The sequence below is a fragment of the Prionailurus bengalensis genome, chromosome A1 (genome assembly GCF_016509475.1).
Source record: "Prionailurus bengalensis isolate Pbe53 chromosome A1, Fcat_Pben_1.1_paternal_pri, whole genome shotgun sequence".
Taxonomy (NCBI): Eukaryota; Metazoa; Chordata; class Mammalia; order Carnivora; family Felidae; genus Prionailurus; species Prionailurus bengalensis.
Genome location: NC_057343.1, coordinates 157,576,498 through 157,595,747, shown reverse-complemented (window position 1 = coordinate 157,595,747; position 19,250 = coordinate 157,576,498). Strand labels below are relative to the sequence as shown.

Genomic DNA, 19,250 nt, shown 5'->3' with positions numbered 1-19,250 from the left:
AAAATCATTGGCAGTAGGATGCTGGTTGGTAATATTTTAATATGTGAATCAATTGGAAGTAGATGTGACCTATTTAAGAGACGTTTTATTGTTTCTGAGATTTCCAGTTTTTAAAAAGGCACAAGTGAGAATTTGATAGATCCAAATAGTCCTCTAACAATGTTCATCTTGTAGCCTTTTACTTTGGTTATTTAAAAACTGCTGATGAGACCAACTAGCAAAGCCAGAAAATCTGAGAGAATACTTTCCTCTGTGCTTTAGCTGGGATTTTCCGCTCTCACGTTAGTTTTGCTTATTCAGGATTTCAGTTTGAAGTTTAAGTAGAGTCCTTCTTCTGAAATCCTTTATTTTATTGTCATATTTGTTAGAAGATGAGTACCTTAGGCTTTCTTATAGTTTCCAGTTTAGCAGAATATGACTTTATGATGATGGAGCTCATAAGAAGAGCCTTAATTATAGTAACAAATCAACATTTTAGTATTACCATTCAAATGAGTGTCTGCACATCTGTTTAGCACTTTGAGCTCTGTCCTCCTCTCAGGCCTTGTATAGGACTTTCATTAATGTCTGAGCACATGGAACAAAGAGTGTGTATGTCCCTTTGTGTTGTAAGTTACCAGAAAGTTAGGCAGCCTGCTTCCCATAGACAAGTTGTTGTCTCCTTAAAGAAAGCAGTTGCCATCATCATTAAGTTTGGGAAAAGAAAATCTTCCTCTGTCAATACACTTTTAGTTAGCTCTTCCACATAATAAATACATTGGGGTACTGTTAAGCAAACTGGATTATGATTTTTCACTATCATAGAGACACTTTGATATTAATGAGGAAAAACTGACACTGAGTTTCTACGTATATTTAATGCCATTACTTCCAGGTTCCATGGGCCCTTATAACAGACGCAGTAATATTCTCCCAAAAATGCCATGATGCCATCTTTGATTCGCTCCTTCCAAAGTCATCCTGCACAACTGTTTGTGAAATTTGAAAACAGGGGAATCTATACAGTTATGTCATTTGTTCAGGAACATTCATTCAGAATGCTTTAATGTTACAATGTATTGTATAAGTCTTCATAAACTTTCTCTTCTAGAGGTCACTGACGTAAAACGAATTCAAGATGGCAGGCTTTTTTCACAGTTTCCTTTGATTAACAAAAATCAGGTGCTGAAATTCTGAGACACTTAGGTACATGTACATGATAACACTTGAGTGGTTTCACTGTAAGGGTATCCAAGTTCACTGGGAAAGACAGATTATAATATCTCTCTCAGCTGGTAGTCAGTTTCCAACAGCCTTCATCCTACAAAACACAAACTGAATGCGAGATGCTTGCAAAAAAGGAGGGGGAGGTCACAGTAAAGGTGGGATAAGGGTCTGCAGACACGAATGGCGAGAAGAGGCCTCACAAGTCGCAATGTGAATGTGCAAGAAGAGTACTTTTGAGAAGAAATGATAACATTGACAGGTTCGTTGAATACAAGCCCTGAGTTACACTCTACTGAACGTGATTAAAATAACGAACAACAAAACTGAACTTCATTTATCTAGACCTGAGCTGGGCATACCATGAGAAGGGGGGCCCTGCCTTTTCTACCCTGGTGGTCCAGCATCACCTGCAGAGTATCTAGTACTTGGTAGGCTCCCAATATAAATGGGCATCCAGATCAACAGACCAACCAATAAACCAGTCAATCAATGTGAAATTTTTTGTTCTTAAGTGAAGAAACTCTTCTCCAATGATGCCAGACATATAACGCTTTGCTCTAATAGAGCTAGTTATTAAATGATGATAGACATAGCCTAATGCTTTCCTTGGACTTTTCATTTAAATTCTAAACTATTTCATAGTCCTATAAATAATAGTATAATAATCCTCTATATAATAATAACAACCAATACTTATTAAGCCTTTATGTACCAGGAAACTGTTTTACAGACACTAATGCACAAAAGTGCTTTTCATGAATACATGAATTTAATACTCCCAATAACCTAAAAACAATCTACAAAGTAGATACTATTATTTTCCCAATATGCAGAGGAAAACACTGAGGCACAGAAAAGAACCTTACCCAAAGCCACACAACAGATATTTTTTTCTTTCTAAAAGAGCTTTTAAAATATGTACCTTATAATCTAAGTATCATAACAATTCAGAAAAAAAAATTGTAGGATTTTTATTCATCTTAAAGATATTAAGTGATATATTTAAAAATGAAATGTTTCAAAGATCTCGTTGCATAACCAGAGCCTTTTTAGGCCAGTTTATTGAAAAGAACTGCTTTCCATTAGGAGAAGAGTATGAGCAGCACCCCATTGTTACAAACATATTGTTCCCATCATTCCCTGTTGATGGATCTCGGGTCTATTATTATAATATTGGTTCCACTTGGCCCACTTTTTCATAAATGCAGCTGCTTCACGGAGCACATGCATTTGTACCATTATGTGGCTTGGTTTTAGGCCCAGATCAGTAAACTTTATAATGTTTAAGAGCCTTTTTTTTTTTTATTCCATTTTCTTTTTCTTTTCTAATTTCCTATCCAAAAACAAATGTAGAATAACGAAACCAAAATGGAAAGACAATGATCTTTTTGTCCCAATGTCAGTTAAAGGGGAAAGCCTAAGAAACGTAGGGCTAGAGAGGTTCCGGCCCCTTTGGCACTACCTGTGTGCTCTGGGAAGACGCTAGAGCCGGCTGACGACACAAAGCTGCGGTCGGCCGGGGAGGCGAGGGATAAAACATAAGCAAACATGTTCCTGGGAATGTCCTTGTTTTTGTGTGCTATGAATTAGGTTTTTAAATTTTACTATGAATATTGTATGCCTGAGAGCAAACACAGACGTATGTGGCGCAGAAGGCCCTGCTTGTCTTTTGGAATCATCTATTGCAGACGTGGAAATGTCTCATAAATTGGGCCTAATTTTCATCAGGCTCTTGACCAGACATTTGTGTTCTTGCGGATGTCAGTGGGTGCAACGTGGAAAAAAAAAACGGAGTGCGCACTCTCTCTTTCTCTTCAGTACTGTCATTTCTCACTGTAATGAGCACAAAAATAATTGGACAACTGAGCTATCAGTAAAAGGACACACTTCAGTGTGCGTCAAAGAATTATTTTACAGGACAAACTTTAATCTTTAAATGTGATTGTAGATAATTTGTGGTACCATCTGTCCATTTGGAATTGTTTTAGCCTTTTCTGTCGTTATACAGTAAGTGCCGCTGTGTTTAACATTAACATTTGATATTTTACACATTTAATTTCTGTTCTGCTGTGTGGTCCTTAGGGAATGGAGTGCTAGTGCTACATGAGAGAGACAAAGTATTGATCAGTTAACATTTCAGCTACATTTATGTATGTCGCAAAATTAATGAAAATGCCAGACAAAAATGTCAGAGTGCACAAAAAGGTAGAATTTAAATTTGGTAGTTTAATGAAAAGTTTAAGATGTGCATTATCAAAAATGTCCTCTTGCCTTTAAAGTACAATTCCTAACAGAATAACTATAGGGAGACACATATTTTACTTAGAGGAACAATGAACATGAATTATGAAGGGATGTCAACCCTTCCAAGTATCTTGTGTCCCAGAACCGGCATGTTTGAATTTTTAACTGTTACTCATAAAATGCATTTGTTTCTGTTGCTATCTGGAAGGCTACTGGCTTCAACCCTCTGTGCTGACCAGCCTATGAGGCAGGCTTCCTACTGAGATTCTGCCCACCCCCCCACCCCTGGTTTTCCTTGGTATCCATGTGTTCCTTTTGTGTCAGAACTGAGAATTCCCTCTACAGCAATTCATCGAGGCCACTCTGGTTCATTACTCGTTCCTTTCTGGGTCCTTTTCAAATGCCTGGTTTTCCTTTGCGTCCAGATAATTTGTGCTTCACCTTCATTCAATCCCCATTTTAGTAAAGGATCACACTCGGGACAACAGCTACTCTCAGAAAAGCTGGGCCATTATGCAGGAAAAGAGAAAAAACAGAGATGATGTATGCAGAGAATGACATGAGGCAGCTCTGTGTAGCCAAATGATTTTTTTAAAAAATGGAGGAAGCACAAGCAAGGGAGGAGGAACTGAACTTGCAGAGGCCATGGGAATACAATGCAATGATCTGAAGACAATAGGCTCATGAGGATACCTTATCAGGTATTTTCTGTGTAGAAAGCCTGCTGCTATTAAACAACATATGGATTTTTCTAAAAGTTATTACAACAATGAGGACATTTTAAGTGGCCTTCACGTTCAAGGACCAAGAGAGGAGCATTGCTTAAGAAGAAACATCAATGTGCAAACAAAGGCATATCTACATCCCCTGTAATTCAAATCTTAGCGTTCCTGTTAGTGAGCTATATAGGGTGATTGTACTGGACACAGGAAAGGTAACTTTAAGATCCCAACAGAAATTTCTACTTTAAAAATCTAAGAGACAACAGCAGTAGCATACCAACAAAAGTATGCTTCAAATCTATGGCGATTTTCAAATGATTTGTATAGAAGCTTTTGTTGGTGTTGCTACAATTATTTTTTTAGTGCTAAGCAGGAAAACTGGAAATGTTCCAGATGTAATTGTTGTTATTTCCCCTGCAACAACAAAACAGAAGGACCCTCAAAAATCAGAGAAACAAGTACTAAAGCAAAATGATCTATAACTCTTGTTCCTTCCTATCCTTGCATTCTTTAATTTTCCTAAAATTATATAAATTTAAATTTCCAAGCCCTTCTGTCCATCCTTCTTCACTTATGCTATCCTCTGACATAAACATTTATTGTTTACTAAACAATACTTCCAATCTAATTTACACAAATTTTAAAGGTACATTAAATGCTTCCTTCCCAAATGTGTGAGGAAACAAGAAAGCCTATATAGAATTTCATCAATTTAGAAGATTGTATATCTCCAAAGTTACCCAAAATTCCTTTTACAAAATCAAGGACTATTGACACTTAGAAGGTTCCAGTACTACAGTTTCCTTTTCAGTAAATAGATCGTATGCCCAATTCATGCGGACGCACTGACACTTTTAAGTCGATACTCAAAACACACATTTTTCTCCTAAATTTATCTGAATTCCAAGGAAGAAAATTTTTTTCAAGTATTGGACAATAAAAAGTTAGGTTCTCTTAAGCGATGCCAAAGCATTGCGTATAAATTTTGCAATTATATAAAAGCCCCTCAAAGATCAAAATTTAGAAGTGAGTTGAGTTTGAAGATTGATCACAATTAGCTAAAATCAACTGTGAATCTTAGGAAATGTAGCAAATCAGATATTAATGGGACAAAGCATTTTGACTAGATTTCTCGAATCCTTCTTGAGGAGTGTTGCTCTAGCTTAGTTTATAGATCTATTTAAATGTGTAGTCTTTCTCTTTTGTGTTTTATCTCTTACATCTACAAAGGCAGCACTTCCTCAAATTCGTGCATAGCTCTCTTTAAATATTGCCAGCACCCTTTTTTTGTTGTTTATTTTAATAGATATCAGCAAAATGGCCTCCTGCTCTTTGGAGGGAGATAATCACATAAGACACTGAGTCTACTACTCTCTGAAAAGCTTATTCCTCTTAAATTTTATTGTCTATTTACAAGAAGAATTTAATTCTTAGAGCATGTCAAACACATATTTTCTATTATCTTTACTCTCCTTTGTATTCAAAAGTAGGAAGTAGTAAAATGCTATAATCTGGGGATACATTCTTCCTTGAGTGATTTGGGGAAAATAAAACTATTTCACTTTTCCTCAGGTATAGTGCTATTGTACTATATTATAATCAAATATAAACTGCTAACATCACGAACATAACTGTGATACCTTTTTGAATTCAGCAATTAGACTTCTTGTGAATCTTCATAGTTCAAGCAATGAAAGCTGGGACAGGAGGGGGTGCCGATGCCTCAGTGTGGTCTCCTCCTGGCTCTGTGGGTGCTAGGCCATTTCACCTCAGGCATTACTTATCAGGTAGTGTCAGCCTCAAGACCTTTGTGAGAGCCTTTGAAAATATGTTGGTTGGTCCAGACTTTATAACTGAGTTGACTAACGATCAACAATTATAAAGTAATGAGATCACTCTCCATCCTCAGATTCCTAAACCAACTGAGGATATTCGTCCTCAGAAGAGCTTTCTACCTTCCGGCTTCAATTGAAACTGTCCAGGACAAAAGAGCAAGCCAGGTTCTATCGTGAAATATTATTATGGAAAGTGTTTTGCAAAGAAAAACGTTTAAATGAAAGAGATAATTATATAATTTATTTTACTAAAATTTTGTAAAGTAATAACTCTTCTGAAAGATTGTAAATTATAAGACAAATGCAGTCACTAATATACTTGAGTCCGTAAGTTTACTTGACACATATTTCCATGCCCCTATGTATCAGGTAAATATGAAGAAATAGGAGTAAAGTGCTTTCCGTTGTGACATTTTTCTATTTTGACCAGTTATGACGATATACCTTAGAATTATGAGTGTGTTAATTTACCGAGGGAAAAGCTGACCTGAAATGTTGTTAAGAAAGTTATTTCTGCTTTTTTGTTGCTCTTTCTCCTGCCACCATTTTACCACATTTGACTACTACAGTCAGAATTGGATATAGACCCAGTAGTCAGTCTTGCCACAGTAGGTGTGTGAGTTTTGACTCCACGTTGCACCTTCTCCTGGGCTGTGATGACAGAGGTCCAACACTCAGCAAGTGGTAACATGAGAGATCAGTAAGAGAGTAAAGATGAAAGAGCAACCATTTCTCACATTCACACCAGTCACCAGCTATTGGCTCAAAGGGACATAATGAAGAGAAAATCAGAGAAAAACTAACAAGCAAGAAAAGATGGAAATTACATTAAAGTGTCAGTAGATATTTGGATGAAAATGAAAGGCAACTCTGATTTTAAGAATGGAAAAAAGAGATGTTAGAGATAAAACTTGGTTTTCATTTTATATTAAATCAGTGTTTCTCAGTGGGTTTTTTTTTTCCATATTCAACCTCCTAAGAAGAAAATTTTCATTAAATGAGAGAAAATAAATGCTAAGGAATACGATTATCTCAGACAATGTTGAGTTTTGGAGGGGCACAAATCATTGTAATATCTAAGTTTCTTTTATTCTCCCCTAAGAGCCAATTTTTGCCCCCTTGGATGTCATATTGCCCCGCTTTGAGGATACATACTGTAAATGAGGTTTCACATGAGCTTAACTCTGTTTATTTTCATACTCTTGGTGGTGAAGTCTAGTTTGGATTTTCTGTAGTTTGCATATAATAAAGATTATTCCCATAGGTAATCCAGTCTGGAGAAAGAAAATTTGTGATCTCTGTACGAAATTATTGACTATATTAGAGTCCAATTAAAGGAAAGATTTTGTTTAGCTTTGTAGAGAGTAAAGAATTGAATCTTGCCCTTATGAAACCCATACGAGAGTTTTCTTCTTTACATCAATTCCAAGGGTACATTGTTGTGCTTCACTGAAATGGAGAAGTGGGGTGAACATTAATTCTGGCCTAAGTAATATGACCTCCATCATTATGAGGGTTTGATGGGTTTTGTCTATACATTGCACTGTATTTATGACTAGTAGATAATCTTTATATTCTTAAATGAATATCATTATGTCTGAGATATAAAAGCATACTTCATTAGGCTTGATTACCTATTAGATCTTCATTGGAAGGGAAGGAAAAAGGTTGTAGAATAGGAAAGTCATTTAAAATGGTGAAGATACATGTTTTACTGGCTATTCTGCACGTCAAGTTATCTAGTTCCGCATAGGAATCCCAAAACTGGAACTATTCCAATTTATCAATAGTACATAAATATATGATGTTTTATATCCCACTTAGCTCTACACACATAATTCTAGTGCATTTTCTGTTGTTAGGATTCTATACATTTCTCGTCAAGCAGATTTCAGGCAATGCTTACATGTTTGAGAAAAAGAATCTATCATTCAGTTTTGTCGTAAAATGTGGATGGATTAAATATTATTTTTCTTAGTTAAAGACATATTTAAGATTTAATTTAAAATAATAGATTGCCAGTCTTAAAAGTAGTCCATTAATTGTCCACAGATTAATGAGGTTGTATAAAAGAGGTGCTACGTTTTGAAGCAGTAATAGTAAAGTGGTGGCTGCTACTCAGAGAAAATTAATTTATAAATGCAGAAGTTCAGATGCCAGGGTTCACTTTTCCTGGTTAGGTGGCAATATTGAAAATTTATCTGGTTGCGTTTAAATTATTTTAAATAGAATTGGTTCTTCCATTGCAAGAGCCTCTTGCATGCCTCCTCCAGCAGGCTGGTGTTTATCGAAGAGACATTTAACCCAGGTTCTATCAGCTTCTCCGGCTGTATCCTATTCCTTTCATTTTTAAAAATATTATCAGAATAAGAGACTCATGCCATAGTTTCTAAGTCTTAAATCTTGATTGGCTTGGTTAGTGTAGTTAAGACTAAATATTCTTCATATAGGGTTCCCATCTCCAAATAAGATGGAAAAGTCTGTTTTGTAAGATAGTTACTTGGACTTTGGAACACACTTCCCGATAGTAGCAATGTCATAAATAATGACATAGAGCCACTAACAAACCTAATCAATTCCTTTATAGAGTACTAGCTGCAGAATGGAAACATTGCATGTAGGAAGGAGATTCGGTGCAATCATGGCTTGGTGCTCAGGATGCCACCAACACACCTATCCCAGTCCTACCTTCAACATAGAGCACCTGCCTCATGGCAAAGGCAAGGGGCCTAGATTCTGTGGGGCTCTGAAGGGCACAGATGAAGTGACAGAATGTTACACTTGGAAGGGAGCTTGGAGACCATTTTGCGGTAGAGGAAATTACTGAGGCACTCTCCTTCTCCCCCAGTCGTGGGGAGTAGATCCTTCAAGACAGTAACATTGAAAAGATAAGAAGGGCAGAGAGAGAGGGGCTCCTGGGTGACTCAGTCAGTTAAACGTCTGTCTGATTCTTGATTTGGGCTCAGGTCATGATCTCACGGTTTGTGGGTTCGAGCCCTGTGTCCAGCTCCGTGCTGGCAGTACAGAGGCTGCTTGGGATTCTCTCTCTGCCCCTCCCTCCCTCTCTTTCTCTCTCTCTCTCTCCCTCTCCCTCAAAATAAATAAATACACTTTAAAAAAAAAAGGGGGGCAGAGAGAGAAATACAGATAGATCTATCTGTCTCTCTATCCTGAACTTCATATGTTGAATGTTCTTAATTAAGGAAAACCAAATGTCTGACGTTGTCTTGTAGAGTTCTAAGAGTATAAAATTGGACTCCCAGTCCTTGGTATTCCCTGTTAAGGAATGTGTTCATCTGAGAGGGCTGGCATTGCCTACTGGAAACAGTAAAGCCGTGTTCACTTTAGTTAGTATTATTCCTGAAGTTAATAAGTGTGTATCTTATATTTTAATGAACTTTTCCATTGGTCGGGGTCATGTACACCACTCCTCAAACCACTGCAGAGACGAGTGCACAGTAATAAAGAACTCTTAAAGGGTTCACTGTGTGTCTAAGTGAGGCACATTTTAGACAAGTAATGTCACTTGGCCTCCAAGCGGTATAAATTACTTATTCCCAAAAGTAAATGTAGACTCATTAAGAATATATTTTCCAGGTTTCAAACATATATTGTCACTGAGTTGCTTAAACAGTTTAAACTATCTATATTGATTCGTATTGATTTAATGGTAGCTAAGATGAAGCTGTCCATGGTGTAAGTGTTCATTAGACTAAATAAATGCCAAGAAAAAAAGTGTATGTATTTTGAATTATTTAGAAAAATTGGTGATCCAGCTTCATTGATTGCTCTCATCCTAAATGTCCTTCAAAATTCTGTGGATCAAAATTTTTCTAGCCTGTCATTAAGTAATATGATAGGATAGCATATCCCTTCACAACGTAGTAGAAGTACTAAAATAATAATTTGGGCGTATTTTGAGATAGCGTTAGAATTTGTAAGGGGGTTGTCCTCTTCATTATATAAATTATGTGCTGTAAGCTTGGTGCCCCAATTTATTGCTATTAAAGTTATTGGAGTGAAGAAAGCTAAATTAAATCATCTCTATGAAATGCTTTGAAGTCCTTAAGTACAAGGGCCCGTGGATCATTTAGGCTTGAACGACATACACAACCAGAGCACAGGTTTTTGTTTCTGAGAGCTATGTCCCCTTCCAGAATGTATACCAATCTTGAAAACTGATATAACTTAAAATTATTATTTGAAAATATCTTACATTAGGTCTAAGGAAGAGAAACAAATCACAAAGAAAATGTCTCGTCAGTGTTTGCGGAAAATGCATGAGTCTTCCTCCAAAAATATTTAATAATATTTAGACGTATTTAATAATACCAGGGTTCTATTTCTAATCGAGTAGAATGTTTAACCTAAGTTTAAGGAGCTAGGAAATAAAATAGATTATAAACTGAAAAATGCCATTTGTCAGTATTTTTAATCCATTACTAGAACCAGTGACAGGAAATAAATTCAGGCTGTTCTGCTTGAGATGCATTTCAGTTGCCATTAACAGATCTTCCCCGTTTTCATGCACACTCAATAAAGCTGTGTTGAATGACTGACTCAGATGACTTCAGCGGCAAAACTTGAAGTTAAAGCTGTAATATTGTAACAGAAGCCCCCAACAGTAGTATCAGATGAAGCTAAGAATAAATGTAGTATATCAGGCATCATAAAGGAGTGAATGTGGGATACATTTATGCCCTCCTCTATCTACTAGGAGATTCATACATAAGATTCACACTCATTATTCTCGTCATCTTAATGAGATCAGTGTGGGAACATTTCTCTCCTTTCCCTCTTGACTGTCAGAAATGGGACACTCCATTATTTCTTCTTCCTCTCTCTACTTTAAGGGACTAGTTATATTTTCTTGGAAGGCCAGAAATGTTAACTGGTTACAGCAGGCAGCCCCAGAGTATCGCATATAAAAGCTTAAGGACTTGTGGTAGAGACCACTGCATTAGTCTCTCTCTCGCTCGCTCTCGCTCTCGCTCTCGCTTTCGCTCTTGTTTTCTCTCTTGCGTGTGTTTTTATTTTCTTTCAGAATTTTATCATCTGCTGTATTTCCAAAGGAGTTTGCCTGGAAAAGAAGGGAAAAGATCATTTCTCTGTGTGGAGGAAAATAGGGTACCTGAGTATTACCTCTAATTGCTATCTTCTTTCTCATTGGATCCATTGCCTTAATTAATTTTGCACACAGTCTTCTTAAGCCATTTCTGAATGCAATTGGTTCACGTGTCCCAGCCAGACAACATGTCCGGCCTTGAACGGAAAGAGGTAAAATGGGCAGGGGACCAACTTCTAATGCATCTTGTCCTCACATAAATTTTGAGATCTGTCAAGAAACAGTCACAGTTTATAATTAAAGTTACCAGGACAGATTTTTATCATGTTTTTAGATCACAGAATCCCTTCATTTTTACGGACGAGACAGCAGGAAGTTATAGAAATATTGTTTAAGTTATCTGGGCTATTGATTATTAATTTATATTATAACCACACTGTTTTGGGTACTGCTTTCCTTTAGAGGAGCCCATGTGTTAGAGGATTCCCTTGAACATGATTGAAGAATTTTAAATAGGCATTTTTAATATTTGCTGCCCTCTTAATATAACTTGTTTAATGCACCACTGTTAGCACAGGGATTATGAGTTAATAAAAATGTCACAGTATTAGTGAATAAAACACTATGTAATTTTCCCCAGGTAATGATTAACAGCATAAGGCTATATTAACAATACTCTTAGTGTACAGTCCCTAAACGTATTTGATCCTCATCTTTTAGAGAGTAATTTTATACTGAAATTCAGTAATAAAATATTTGAAGGATTTAGTTAAGCTAGCGAATGTAAACTTCTCAGGTGCACCAATCTTTCGAATGATTTCTATTGTACTGCCATGTAAAATACCACTCTGTTTTAAAGTCAATCCAAAAGTTTTAAATGTTAGTTCAACATTCGCCTTATTGATATTCATAAAGAGCTGATTTATCTCATCACAGCATTTGTGTAAACGGTTGAAAAATAATATTAATAAGCCATTAGGTCATTATTACGTAATGTTTTCGCTCACATAGATAAATGGGTTTCTTTTTCTGTCTTTCTTTTTAAATAATGTCTCCCTGGCTTTGTTCTGTGGCTGCAGCAGGCTGTTAGTATGTATCTTTATACCATCAGAACGAATGAGATATATCTGTATAAATTATTGATTCACTTGAGCCTACCTCTGTAATTCAGAGCTGAAAACTCTGGCAGCTTATCTAATAGAATGATATAACTAGGAGACTGAAGTTACCTACCACAGCACCAATTGCCAGTTGGGGGGTCAAATGCCCTTTTACCTTTATACCTGAACACCTGCAAATTGAGCTGCACCCCATTCAGAATTTTAAGAACAGGTCCATTGTCGCAGGAAGTAGAGTTTGTTTCTTGGAGAAAATTATGCCAGTTCTAGTTCTGAATGAAAGACAAGGCTTTTATTACTCAAGGGATATTAGGGCTGACTGCTTTTTTGAGAAAACAAATTTGCTGTAACTTTATCTGTAATTTAGTCCTGAATGGGTGCAAATAGACTGCACATTGTATGGTGCAGAAAGAAGAAAATAGGGGTTTGTTAAAGCCGTGCAAGGGCTATGTAACCATTATATTTCCGAGGGAAGTCTTATCAGAGTTGCAGGTTATAAGGGGGAATAATTTGGTTACAGCCTTAGCATCAAACACCTGTTTTGAATTTTAGTTTAGAATGACATTGGAAAAGAAAGTTTTTGTCTAAAATTGTGGGTGATGAATTACCCATCTCCTGAAAGTTGCTGTACAGGCTCTCTTTGACTTAGAGACTGCCCCTATCCAGAAACTTCCAAAATTATTACAGTCACTCCTCATGAGGTTAAATGTTAGACTCAGAACTAGTCGGAGTGTGTTGACTTGCTTCACTTTTCTGAAGAGATTGGATTCATAGCTATATATGCCCTTTCCAATTAAAAAAGAAATCCTATGCAATATTCTTCACATAAGAGTCTGATTTAAGCTTTGCCACGGCTGAAAGCAGGATGAATGTTTTGAGTAAGGGACAAGAGAAAGCATGCTTCAGCTGATGAGCCTCTAGGTTAAATAGTGGGGGAATAATGGATCATATATTATTTGGAGAAACTCATCCGTCAAGTTGGTCACCCACTCCTTAGTCAGCAAGCTTAGTAGTTGTCATAGAAACACTCATTTTTACAGTGTTATAGTTGATCACTGACATGGAACCAGACTAGGTAATCAAACATCTTAGCCATATGCTTGTTCTGAGCTCCAACCTAGTCAATTAGCACATTTTCTATTAAAAACTTAGTTGTAATAGGTCTTCATTAGGAGCAGTTGCCATAATTGAATAAGTTACTCAATTACGTCCATCCCCCAACCTCATTTCACTTCTTTACAGAGTCCAAGTAGGAAGATATCCAAGAACACTCTTGAGCCCCACTTCAAGCAAAATTCATGACCTTCACCTGAAACAAGCTGTTAGAGGTTGATTCAGGGTTTAATACTTAACTTTTTTTTAAACTATGTTTTGGCTTATAAGCAGGCCCTTGGTCTCTTCCTTTTTCTGTTTATTTCAAGATTTCTAGTATTTTTTCACTGGGTGAGGAGCAGGAAGAAGTCTATGGTAAAGCCTCATTGTGCAGTAATGTCTCTAGGATGCGAACCCCTTTCTACCCTTAAACCCATCCCTTCCTTCACCATTTTTCAGTCTTCCCACCAGATACCCATCCGAGCACATCATAATCTTGGGATTACTCCTGACTATCTGTATTATGGTCCCTGCAACCCTCTACCTGTGTCTGCCATATTTTATGTCACTGAAACCCATCTGTGCCCTGTATCATCTGATGATCAAGCCTGTTATCTAGGGGTGGGAGTGAGCCACCTGTAGATAACATATGCACATTTTATTACTGGCCTTGTGGACAAAATATTCTGATTATCTTAGATACCCAAGTCCTAATTCACAAGCATGTGTAAAAGGTTGTAGTTGGATTATCAGAGAGCAGAGAGAGCACTGAAGTGGTGCCCAGGTAACACCATGTGGGAAATTTCTGGCCCTAGCCGCTCCCAAGAATGTTCTCCACGATTGGTGAGAACTGTACCTCTGTCTTCATTGTAAAATTACAAATATGAAACAATCTGGAAGAGAATCGGTCATAAAGGTTTTCTGAGCTTGGTAGCCTCACTGTGCTTTTTTCTGTGTAATACAAAATAGGCAAAGGCCAGTACCCTCGTGAGAAGTGTAACCACACTTACCTTTGAAATCACAGGGTTTAAACTTCTCTGCATAACAAAGCATCATAGCTGCAAAGTTTTTGCCATCAGAATGGCGTATTAAAAAGAAAAATAGAACCAAAGTCATACTAATGTTCCTGCTGCTGTCCATTCTCTGGAACATGGTAGGGCCCTTTCTAATACGTCCATCCTTGCTGACCAGGTCTTTGCGATTTAAATTTGCAGGCTGGATTCAATGTAAGAGTATAAATTGTTTCAAGGATGACAGATTACACATCTGGTTTCTTCTCCCCCCAACCCCTGTGTTCACCTTTATAAATTTTTTTTTTCAAAAAGTAATGTGGTTTAAAAATCATTTTAAGTTGCCTAACATAAACGATAAAATCAAATATCGGATTCACAAACAATAGCCTTTATTGGTTTGTGACAAGTAATCCATCTTTTTACATTAGTGCAGCTTTCCGAACCAGATTATTTTTCATAATTGATAATTTGTGAGTCATATATTTGTTATCTGTTCTTTTCTGGCTTTGAAAATAGTGAATGGTGCCAAAGATCACTGTGCTTTTATAAAGAAAATTATTTTAGTGTCGTTTATTGGCTGGCATTTCTGAAAGTATGTTACCAATAAGTTCTGCAGAGAATGTAGCAAAGATAAAAGTAACATCCCCTCAGCTAGAAAGAGACCTGATGGGTCTAGAATTCATATTGATAATGCGAATTTAGTTTTAGGACTCATTCGTGTCTAGCATGAGAACAGTGAAAATGCACAAATAAGAAAAAAGTGAATACAGTTCTGTGAGCTAAGGAAAAATAGTTTTGTTGCTTGTATGGACAATTTTTCTGATACACAATCCGTGTTAAAATGGTACACAAACATAGTAGGCTACCTCGTTATGAGCATTACAATTACACCAACAGAATAATGGCACTGTTTCTTATGATCAATAAGTTGAGTTGATTTTGATAAATAGCCTTAGGATAAGTATCCACCAACCATAATGTAATTTTTATTATTCAGCTTTATATTTCGTTCCTAAAGCCTTCTTAAAGGCAATAGGAAAATTTTTACCCTTTATTATGGTTTGTAATTATGTTATGGTAGAATTAGAGCTCTACATATGAATTTATTTACCTCAGGTAAATAATAATAAGGACTTGAAAATCCATTTTGCCTAAGAGGGAAGAATTAAAAACTTTTTCTTCCCTTTAATTAATAATTCTCTCACACATCCTGAACATTCTCACTAATTCTGTTCACCATTATACTGACTGACAAAGTATAAATCAGTTGCAAAAGTAACAACCCAATTTCTGGAGAACTATATGAGGAGAAATACCGTTAGGTAAATTAAATATTAATTTCACAGAAAATTTATTATGAATTTGCTTTTAGAAGTTATATGGTTTACCCTCAATCTTTATTAAAATTTCTCCTGAGTAATGTAATTATAGAAAACTATTTCTAATAAAAATATTACCTACTTGATTAAAATAAAATTGAGATCATTTAATCATTGCATAATTATATTATGATTATATACAGTTAAGCACCATATATAAAACATTTGCTCCTCAGGAGACACTAATACTAGGGGGGAATACCCACCTGTAGTCTAATGCCTTCACCACTCTGCCTTCTAAAGTTATGGATGCTATCACACATGTTTACTACACCATCTAATTGCTTAAAATCCACACTTTAGTTGGGGGAAATGATGAACTATATGCAGTTGGCTACAAGTCAGAATAAACTAGCATATTTGTTACTCTACAATGATTTTTCCTTTATGATTCTGTTATATTTGAACTCTTGAATTAATCACATTTCACCTAAGATTCTTGCTCCTAAATATTTCAAGGATAGATTATAATTAATATTTCATTATTCAAAACCAAAATCCAATTATAAAGAATAGTATTCTTTCCTTCCTCAAACTGAGTATGTTCTAAATGGAGTTTAAAATTAAGAATGTGCGGAACCTCTTCATCAGATGGGCAAGCAGAATGTTTGAACTATATAAATAGCAGTATTATAGCTTAGCATAGCTTTCCTCTATGCATATCTTGGAAAATGTTGACAATGTTGTTTAGTGATTATAAGAGTACGAGGAAGAATTTGCTCTACCTTTTCAGATGTTTCCCTGGCCTCATTTATGGCATGTGCAGTGATGATAGGATATGTTTATTTGTACATATGGTGTGACAGATTGTTGATGCGTTTTAACCATAATATATTATTCACTTTTGAAACCTACTCTCTTTAGAGTTGGAATTTCTTTATGGTTGAAGGAAAAATGCATTTCTAATAACTTGTCTTATAGTTTCAAAGATCTGTATTTTAAAAATCACCCTCAATATTTCAAAAACTGTGGCTGGTAAATAAATTACTGGGAATTCAGTGTTAATCACATTTTTTTTGTCAGTGGAAATCAGATTGCTTTACTGTAAGATGAACTACCATCTGAGCTTCATAGCCAAACTATTTGGTATTTTCTTAAAGAAGAAATACAGTTTAAAAATATACATAATCTTTAAATTACTCTAAATATTGGAAGTAGATAGTTTTGAATAAATGAATTATAAAAACTATCTAGAGTCAGGGAGAATGTAGTATAACCTGTCCTCTCCCCCAGCCACCACTGCCTTAGGAGTTTTGTTCGAGCCATAGAAACTTACTCCAAATTTTGTAATTGATTGCTCTACCAAAAACAATTACAATTATCAATACGGATTCTACATAGAATCTCTATATATATATTCAATATACGTGCGGAGGTATTAGAATACATTATTGAGACAGAATATATTTGCCCCGCAGAAAAACACTATGTTTTTCAGGAGGTAAAGAACCCTTCAAAAGAAAGAAGTGGGAAATAATAAAAGCTCTAAAACTGGATTATGGTTTTATAACAAAAACTGCCAATACACATCCAGTGTGTATTATACAATCTTTACATTCTCCTGGATTTCTCTCATTATCAGTATATAATTTACATTGCCCTGATAAAATACTGTTTGCCTCTTTCCCCCCCCCCCCACCCTAATTGTTTTGTATGTTATTCTGCAGTTTGGCCTCTAGGTAGCAATCTTGCACCATAAAAGCTCTCCACTTTCTCGTTTATTTAGGCTGGAAAAGCTTACACCATTACAGATCTGTTAAATGTAAGCAGCACTATTTGCATAAATTCCAGACTTTGATGATGGTCTGTGGCCTACAGATTATTTATGTGGTTGTTTGGCCTTGAAGTTCACAATTTTGCTCAGAGGTGACTTTTCTTAGCATTGTGACCCCATGTAGGTGGGAGACAGCTGAATGGCTGAGTGCATAACCTGGGATCTTGAAAATCATAAGGACTCTTGTCTGAAACATAATGCTTTGTTTCTCATACAGCCCTTCAAATAAAAAAAGAAATACACAAGTCTTCTAAAATATAGAGTAATATTTTAGGACTGTGTAGCAATATTACAAAAAAGTGCTTCTAGGAGTCAGGCACTCTCACAAGCAGCAAGACGATTGCTGTTAGCATCTCAGAACCTTCACCAGTTTAGACCCGTTTTATCTTATTTCTGTTAAAAGCAGTTAAAAGCCAGAAGGACTGGCATTATTGTACTTGTTATTTTTAAACTAATACAACAAAATGCCACCGTGTATATATTTCTTAAGTGAAAACGAAGATCACTGCCTTCCTCTCTTCTCAGTTGTTTTTTTTTTTTTTTTTTTTTTGGAATAATTGACAGCATGTATTAATTCAAACAGTTGCAGAGCATGTGTTTCATACCAAAACGCACCTTTATTTCTAATTCATGGGTTGAAAATAGTACATGATATTTTTAGAAGTATAACTTTTATTTCAGAGACATAATTCTCTTTTCTTAGCGGGGGTATTTCTCCCATTTTGATGTTCTCTCCTTCCTGCCTGCCTTCCTTCCTTCCTTCCTCCCTCACACTCACTGAGTGCCCACTAAGTGTCCAGGCTCTGTTCTAGATCAGGAGTCACAAGTGGTTAGAACCTGACTGGTTCTATATTTTCTTAAAGTCTTATTTTGCTGAGGAGGGAAATGGATTTTAATTACACTAAAATCTTATTAGTATATTTTACTTCGAGGTAATAAATCACACCTGTGAATGTCTAAGTCCATGACGTTTTTGTGGTGGTCAAAAAAATACATGTTATAAACACTCATTCCTGTGTTCCTTTGCTACCAAGGAACTCATTTGGATTTTAGAGAATGGAGCTTGATTTATTTAGTTCAGGGACCCTTTGAACAAAATTCTTTCTGAGTGATTTTATTTCTTAAAATGGAAAATTATATTTATGTGGGAAAGAAACGAACCTTTGATTGTCACCACGATGTCGACATACCTCGAACCATCAGCATTTTTAGTTTTACCTGTTGACCAAATTGCCAACACAGTGCAGCTAGTTTATTTTGCAGAAAAACTACCCCATCGTCTGAGCAATTGTATGTCATCAGTTATCACCTTTGTTGATAAACCTTTAACTACTTTACTGAAGCTTGAAATTAATCTGATCGTAAGAAACTTGTGGCTGTAATTGCATTGGGATCCATGGTGCCTACTTTTTATAATACTTGCAAAGGTTACAGAGTGCAGTTGCAGGAACAAGGAGAGCTTATTGTTTGTGCAGAGTAACCTTCGATTCCATGGATCAGTGGTTATTAGAGCTGCAGCTGGTTCACAACAAATATTCACATTAAGTGGTTAGATAGAGAAGTCATTTTCTCACAGGGTAACCCCCAGGGCTGGGGGTGGGGAAGCTCAGGAAGAAGTAACTAAGTGACTAAGAAGTTTTGAACAGACTGGTCAGACTGGACAACTAACGTTCATGTTGTAAGGAGGCTTCTTCACTTCTTAATGTTACACATTTGATTTTGAATCTTTCTTAATTTTTTCAGACTTTCTGATGATAAGATTCAATGACATATTCTGTAGTAAAAGAATGTAGTTGACTTGC

General features: G+C 36.1%; 1 protein-coding gene across 5 annotated transcripts in view; it reads left to right on the top strand.

Moving 5' to 3' along the window:
• Window positions 1–19,250, top strand: part of MCTP1 (multiple C2 and transmembrane domain containing 1) — a 531,752-nt gene that overhangs the window by 379,694 nt on the left and 132,808 nt on the right. The window contains exon 18 of one of the 5 annotated variants that reach the window (XM_043593798.1): window positions 6,082–7,365. The exons of the other annotated variants lie outside the window; for them this stretch is intronic. Within the exon in view, the coding sequence (XP_043449733.1) occupies window positions 6,082–6,144 (63 nt within the window). The 3' untranslated portion in view covers window positions 6,145–7,365. Of the gene's footprint in view, window positions 1–6,081; window positions 7,366–19,250 lie in introns of those variants that run through there. 5 annotated transcript variants of the gene reach the window in all.